Consider the following 7757-nt stretch of genomic DNA (forward strand, 5'->3'; position numbering starts at 1 on the left):
GCGCAGACTGTCTTTTAGGTGATACTCGGGTATCTCTGTTAAATGTGATGCATACCGCTAAATAATTTTAATTAAATCTAATCTGGCTGATTATATACTATGACTCCCTGCAGCTGAAGTTGCTGGCTCAGTCACAAACACTGCAAAACTATATAACTTGGCCTCAAAAATACATGACTTATTTCAGTATCCAGAAACAAAAAGCAACAGCGCAAATCTAAGATGATTTAAGACATATTTGCTCTACACTGTAAGTTTATACTATATTGATGAAGTATAATGTCATTGCTGGGTCTCTTACAGTCTAACCTCATGAAGAGGATTTTCCTGTACAGTGTAGGTCCATAGGATGGCAATGTTCAGCACATTTCCTGTCATCTACAATAAGAAGTGTTCATGTGTTGTGAGATTAGCAACGTGTTCTGCTACAGAAATGCATAAGAAATGGCATCATGCAGTGAAATTGGTGTCAGTCACCTGGGTCCAACTTTGACACAGAGCGGTAAAAGCCTTTTGGTCTCCAGACCTTTGACCTGAGATAATGAATAACTTTCTCTGTAAATGGATTGGAGTATTGCTGTTGCCGCTTCGCCAGTCTCCTTTCTTTATTAGCCATTTCTAAAACTGACAGTAACTGTGTTGTCACGTATACGCAAAGCCAAAACAAGCTCTTTAAGTTTATTTCTGCATTGTCATGATAGATAATTTGAATTGTTCATGGCACTTTGTGAGATACAGGCCACACAACCTTGAGCTTTAGAAAAAGGGTTAATCTTTAACATTTATGTAGGAAACCGTCTTTAAACAGAAATACCTGAACTTGTGCCTGCTGCTGCTATCCTTTACCTGCAACAAAGCAACCTCACCTCGAGGTCCATTAGGTTGTGTTATGGAGCTTCTGATCTCATCGCATGTAGTCAGGCCAAGTTTGTACATGCCTTTTGAAAAAACTATTCTCACCCAAAATGACTAAAAAATACTTTGGAAAAGTGATACATCATCACACAACGTCACAGTATAGATGCAAGTAAATGTACCATTTCTGTTAATTAGAGAAAAAACATTTGTAAGTAACTATAATGACAAACTTTTTGAAATAATGACTAAAGAAGAGGCAAACATAAGAAGTAGTCCCTAAAGGAGGAGTACGTTTTGCTATTATTTTTCAAGTTATTTTGAGATACTTAGGCCTACTACTCATTATCTTGAATTACTAAGCCATTGTATTTTAAGAAAGTGCAGGTACTCACATTGGCATCTTCGAGCCTCTTTACATTTCAACCTTTGTAATAGGGCAGGCTATTATCTCAAACTGCACTAAAGGGTATAATAGCCTAGAGACAAAATAAAAGATATACAAATAGGTATTTAGACACCTGCTTTTCAAACGTTATTGATATATTATTTCACTTTTTTCCAAGACCTTTAAATGCTAACCAGTGCTAAAGGGAATCATTAGCCTAGTGCTGCTCACCATCTTGGGTTTTATAGAGAAACGTGACAGAGGCCGCTGTCGAGTGGGAGGGTCGGTCCAAAGTAACTTCATATCGTTGGCTTAATATGCTCCAGACCTGCAGCAGTCTGCTGTTATTCTCTCAATTTGTAGCAATAGTTTGATATCCTCGACGTGCAGCCATGCCGAACCCCTCTGAGCAGAGCTCTTGTCTGGTTCTGGAGAACTTCATCGGAGGGAAGTTCGTCCCGTGTCGGACTCACATCGACTCCTACGACCCGTCCGTCGGAGAGGTTTACTGCAGGGTGCCGGACAGCGGGGCGCCGGAGGTGGGTCAGCCTCATGCTATATGACTACATTTATAACTATAACCGTCTGCACTGTTTTTCCTACTTACTCTGGAGTAGCATTATTTTGTATTGAGAATGTAGTGCAAAGCCTACAACCCATAGGTCTTGATGCTTCTTGCTGCTGCAAATCACGCCTTTTAAAGATAACATGTTGAGATTTTTTGTTGAGATTTCACAAAAGTGTGGTGATTTCTGAGTTACCACAAATGTTAAACAAATAATGGCTTTGTTGGTGCATTTGACCTGTGAGAGTTGTTATCTAGTTGCTGTCTTTGTATCTGTGCTTTTTGAGTTAATCATTTCCATGTTGTGCTTCTTTATGCACGCTAGATAATGATCCCAGACTTTACAATGACATTCTTTATGGCAGGCATACTGACCTGGATTGCATATGTGTTATAAACACACATTACTGCATTTAAACCTGGGTTAACTTTTGCATGGACTTGCAGAAGTGTCATATAGGCTATTCTTCATGTTGAATATCCAGGTTCAGATGCTGCATGTGAAACACTGCTCGAGAGAGACCTTTACTCTTTGTAGAGTAAGCAGTGAAGTAATCATTAAACACATGAACGACATGAGTCAATAATTTTACTTTTCATATGAGATCAAAGTTGTTAGCCATTATATAAATATACACCCAGACTCCCCCCAGTGTATCCCCGACCACTATACTCGGGAGCAGTTTTAGCCCACAGGCCTAAGACTTTCAAATTCCTGAGCTAAGTGAAGTTCCATTACAGATGTAAATATCACACACATATGTCACACATTTCCACATATCTAAATATATTAATATAACGTATAATATTTGAATCCCCCTTTTAAATTATTTAGTTTTACATAAAGTTTTGTCTAATTCACTTCGTTCCTGCATTTTACTTGCACAATTGATGGCACTATATTATTTCTTATATAAGTTTATTTTATGTGTCAAGTTTGCTGTGTGTCTCTTTACATTTCCATTTCCAACCATTGTGCCTAAACTTTTTTTGCATTGTACAAGAAAACCTTTGAATCTCCATACTTGTGATGCCTGTGTAAAAGTTGTGGCCTCACTTGCGGCAAAAGGGATTTTTATGATGAAGGCATACAGTACTTTACATACAGTACTTTACATACAGTACTTTACAAAAACTTAATGCAAAAATAACAATTGTATGTCTCCTTCAGATATGTCTTGGTCCCATGTTGGTAACTGCTGAAACCTCACACAGAACTATGTGCTAACCTCTCTGTGCTTCCCCTCCTGCAGGTGGAGGCAGCGGTGGCGGCGGCTAAAGAAGCGTTCCCCGGGTGGTCCGCTCGCAGCCCGGAGCAGCGGGCTCAGGTCCTCAACAAACTGGCCGACCTGTTGGACGCCAACGTGGAGGAGTTCGCCCAAGCTGAATCCAGGGACCAAGGTGTGCTATGCTGTTGTAAAACCGGTGGTATCAACCCAAAAGTCAGTCAGATTATCAGCCAGTAGCACTGAGTCAGTCAGAGAACATTACTGCATGCTCCAGTTATTGGATTTCATATTATAAGAACCCAGATTTCAAAACCCTCATATGCAGGTCCTGTTGAGGTGTAGTATGACTGATTACATGCCTAGGGTTGTAACTTATTACAATTTTAATATAATATTAATTATTAATTAAATTATAGATTAATCTCCAAAACAATTGATTCAACACAAAGTGCCTAAGGTCAAAGGTCATCTTAATTATGACCAACTGTAAAAAACGTAGACAATCAGGTTACAACATTTAGTAAGTTGAGTAAAAGCCATAAGAAGCAGCACATTCTAATAATTGTATGGAAACGTGTGAGTAAAGTCTAAAACTGATTTATTTTTTTGGTCAAGATCTTTGTTCTAAGTAACTTCTTTCTCATAATTAAAAACAGTAAAAATGACTCACTTGCCTCTCAGAACTTCTTAACCTAGAACAAATAAATGTTTGACTTTAGTTCTTGAAAATGTACTTCAAATTCAGTTGATTTCTAATCAAATAATGTATTGATTGAGGCAGCTGTAAACATATTATACATGCAAATATTTGATCATAATAAGCAATATTTATTGTTAGTGAACACAAAGAGCTTGCGAGTACTTTACGCATGTTTAGTTCACCTGTGTATTAGATTCATAATATTGTGAACTAAACTGACATTTGGCCTGTGGGGGGCACTAGAGGACCGCTCAAACATTGTACAAAATTAAGTGATCATGACCTGGGGTTGATATTGAACTATTTTGAGTGTAAGCAGGTGCTGTTTTATTATCCCCTGTCCACTATTATCCTCTGTGTTTTTGTTGTGACTTTACAGGTAAAACAGTAACATTTGCACGGACTGTTGACATTCCCCGATCTGCGTACAACTTCCACTTCTTTGCCTCATCCCTGTTGCACCACACCAACGACTGCAGCCAGACGGACCACATGGGCTGCCTGCACTACACCATCCGCTGCCCTGTGGGAGTGGGTGAGAGCTCAGTATCTCTGCATTAAAACCTGTTATTTTTTTCGTGCTTCATATGTTTTAAATCTGTGTTTTGGTTTTGTGCAGCCGGTCTGATCAGCCCCTGGAACCTCCCCCTGTACCTGCTGACCTGGAAGATTGCTCCTGCCATCGCTGCAGGCAACACAGTGGTGGCCAAACCCAGCGAGATGACCTCTGTGACTGCCTGGATGATGTGCAAGTTGATGCAGCAGGCTGGTAGGACACCAACACCCACATTGCAATTGGAATCCATTTACATGCACAGAAGATATACCAGAATCAGAATACGAATACCTTTATTAGTCCCACAGAGGGGACATTTACATTGTTATAGCAGAAAAGAGCCAAAGACAGCTTAAGAAGCATGCATAACAAAATATTAAAGATAACAAATAAAAAAATTAAAGAAAAAAAATTATACTTCATAAATCCTATAAAAAAAATCCCATGCTGCTGTAAAGACATTGCTTGATTTAAAAAAATATAATAAAGCATTATAAATCATATCAACAGTCGAAATATATATATCAATAGAGTATACAACAAACATAATACGTTAGAATACACTTTAATAGACCAACCTGCTTCTCAAACATTGGATACTACTGTATATACAAGTTATTACTTATTATTCACTATGACCTATAACAAAAATGAGTTTGAAGAATTGCTGAAAGCTTTCTATCTCCACAGGTGTTCCTCCAGGAGTTGTCAACATTGTTTTCGGCACTGGGCCAAAAGCAGGCGACGCCCTGGTCAGCCATCCTGACGTCCCATTGGTCTCCTTCACTGGCTCCACGGCCACTGCCCAGTGCATCACAGAGCGGAGCGCCCCCTACTGTAAGAAGCTCTCTCTGGAGCTGGGAGGGAAAAACCCTGCCATTATTTTTGCTGACGCAGACCTGGACCGGTGCATCGAGACCACTGTTCGCTCCAGCTTCTCCAATCAGGTGAGAGAAGAGTGTCAGGAAGGGTTATCGGACTCTATTCAAGTTTTGAATTGTATTGCTGTCATTATTTTCTTTTGTATTACACATGCTTTTTTAAGGATTATTATCAAGGCTGGCACCAGTGTGTAAGCTAAACTTCAGGGGCTCCAAGAATGCCAGTTTTTTGCTAAATAATTTGTAAATGTTTTTGGGAATATGCTCTAAATACATAGTAAATGGGTCCTACTTGGTTTGATATGATGAGGATCTGTCTTTATGGGAATCTATGCATCAAAAGCATTTTTTTGTAAACTAAATTACAGCTTTGTTTAGCTCATAATTTATTTTTATAGTTTTATTCTTATTATGTGTCCATGAGATAAATGCTTCAGTGACCAGACTTGTCCACATGGGGGAGATCACAGTCCATATGTTGTCATGAGGCAGCTGAATAACACCAACGTCCTGAACAATCTCAAGTTACCTTTCCCTTCCTTCCTTCCTTCCTTTCCTTAGGGGGAGATCTGCTTGTGCACCAGCAGGATTTATGTAGAAGGGAGTATTTACTCTGAGTTCCTGGAAAGGTTTGTGGCTGCGGCTAAGAAGTGGAAGACAGGTGCGCCCTCTGACCCAGGCAACGACAACGGAGCGCTCATCAGCAAAGAGCACCTGGAGAAGGTGATAATTACACATTGAAATGGTGTTGGATAAGGCTGCAACCCACAATAATTACATATATTATCAATTACCTGCCAATTATTTTATTTTTGACTATAAAATGTCATAGAAAAGTCCATGGTGTCTCTAAATTACTTGTTTTGTTAATCGGAAACCCCCAAAAATCTCTATTTTATATAATATTAAACGTAGTAAAGCAAGAAATCTCCATGTTTGAGAGGCTAAAGCAGCCATTTTGCTTTAACATTTCCTTTGACGATGAATCATTTATCAAAATAATATCCAATTATGTTTCTGTTGTTTAACTAATCAATAAATCAACTCATACTTGCAGCTTTCGTGCAACAGAACAAATTCTCATTCTCTACATACCGTATCCACTTTACATTTGAATCCGTTTGTCCCGGTCCCTAGGTCCGTAGCTTCGTAGCACTCGCCAAATCTGAAGGAGGCACGGTCCACTGTGGGGAGGGGGTGGATCAGCTCCACCTCCCTGAGCGCAACGCTAAAGGCTACTTTATGCCGGCCACCGTCATCTCAGGCATTTCTGACAGCTCCCGCGTCATGCAGGAGGAGATCTTCGGCCCCGTCACCTGCGTCTCCCCCTTTGACTCAGAGGAGGAGGCCGTTTCCAAGGGCAACGGCGTGCGCTATGGTCTGGCGGCCACCGTGTGGTCCCAGGACGTGGGGAAAGTTCACCGGATGGCCAGGAAGATACAGGCAGGCCTGGTGTGGACCAACTGCTGGCTGGTGAGGGATCTGAACCTGCCCTTCGGAGGGATGAAGAACTCTGGTGTGGGGAGGGAGGGGGGGAAGGACTCCTACCACTTCTTCACCGAGGTGAAGACCGTCACCGTCAAACACTGAGGGGGGAAAAAGAGATGGCTACCTTCATTGGAGAAAAAGTGTTGTAGTTAATCGTGACATTCATCAACCTTTGCTGGCATCTTTTGTGAATTCCAATGAAAGCGTTCTGCTCGGATTACTGGAGCCTGTAATTAAGTCTCATCATAGAATACAAAAGTCAGAGGAGGTCACAGAGGAATAAACATGCATCCAAAAACAATGTCAAGTAAAGAGGAAATGTATTACACTGCAAAACGCTGTAATACCTTTTTTATTAGTTAATCCCTTAATATTCTAAACTGCCTTATTCTACTGTGGAGCATTTTGGATGCATAGGGTGTGTTAGGGCTTCATATTTAAAAAAAAGGAGCTGAGCAAGTCGCAAATCCCTGTCTCCTGCATGCCAGTAAGTCATTCTGCAAAGAATGCATGCAGCACAAGCACAGATAGAATGAATAGAAAAGCTTCTGGTTAAGCATGGTAAACAAGTGAGAGTTGGTATGTGCCTCAGGAGAACCCAAAAAGCAAATCATTGTCAAATGTAATGTCCTGGTATTTCTTCAGATTTTTTGTAACACCGCATCAAATTAAAACACTTTCAACATGCAGTTCAGTGTGTTTTTATCCTAACTTTCTACCATTATGGAATTGCTGTACTTAAATCTTCTTAGTATCTGCATAAAACGTCTTTAAAAAAAAATATATATATATATATATGTAAACAGATCTGCAGACAGGTCAACATTCACTGGGAAAGGTTTTGCTTTTTTTAATCAGCATACTTTGTACTTTTCATATGTCGTGGCGTTATCCTTGGCTGTGCACTTTGTCAAAGTCTGCTTGGTTATAGACAAGTTATACGTCACATAAACCCTTATGCACTCAGAAGTTAGTGATTTACATCAAGTTGTTTTTATGTCCGACCTGCTGACGTAAGAAAGGAGAATAAATGCCAAACTGTCCTGTGCTGTGGTTGGACAACATGTTCGGAGAGTGGAATAGGAAGGTCAGCAA

At 40.1% G+C, this 7757-nt stretch overlaps 1 protein-coding gene across 1 annotated transcript; it reads left to right on the forward strand.

The window, feature by feature from the left end:
- The first annotated feature begins 1493 nt into the window (after nt 1–1493).
- Nucleotides 1494–7351, forward strand: aldh8a1 (aldehyde dehydrogenase 8 family, member A1). The gene is made up of 7 exons (XM_034234038.1): nt 1494–1782; nt 3062–3209; nt 4117–4272; nt 4357–4506; nt 4984–5240; nt 5736–5897; nt 6312–7351. The coding sequence occupies exons 1-7, from the start codon at nt 1636–1638 to the stop codon at nt 6762–6764; spliced, it is 1473 nt and encodes a 490-aa protein (XP_034089929.1). The 5' UTR covers nt 1494–1635; the 3' UTR covers nt 6765–7351.
- The last annotated feature ends 406 nt before the right edge of the window (nt 7352–7757 follow it).

This window comes from Gymnodraco acuticeps, unplaced genomic scaffold (assembly GCF_902827175.1).
Source record: "Gymnodraco acuticeps unplaced genomic scaffold, fGymAcu1.1, whole genome shotgun sequence".
Lineage (NCBI taxonomy): Eukaryota > Metazoa > Chordata > Actinopteri > Perciformes > Bathydraconidae > Gymnodraco > Gymnodraco acuticeps.

Excerpts from the sequence above, each read along its gene's own strand:
- aldh8a1 (XM_034234038.1), top strand. The coding sequence starts at position 1,636 with ATGCCGAACCCCTCTGAGCAGAGCTCTTGTCTGGTTCTGGAGAACTTC. Across the intron at positions 4,273-4,356 it reads CCGCTGCCCTGTGGGAGTGG|CCGGTCTGATCAGCCCCTGG; the intron begins GTGAGAGCTCAG and ends GGTTTTGTGCAG. Across the intron at positions 5,898-6,311 it reads GCAAAGAGCACCTGGAGAAG|GTCCGTAGCTTCGTAGCACT; the intron begins GTGATAATTACA and ends CCCGGTCCCTAG.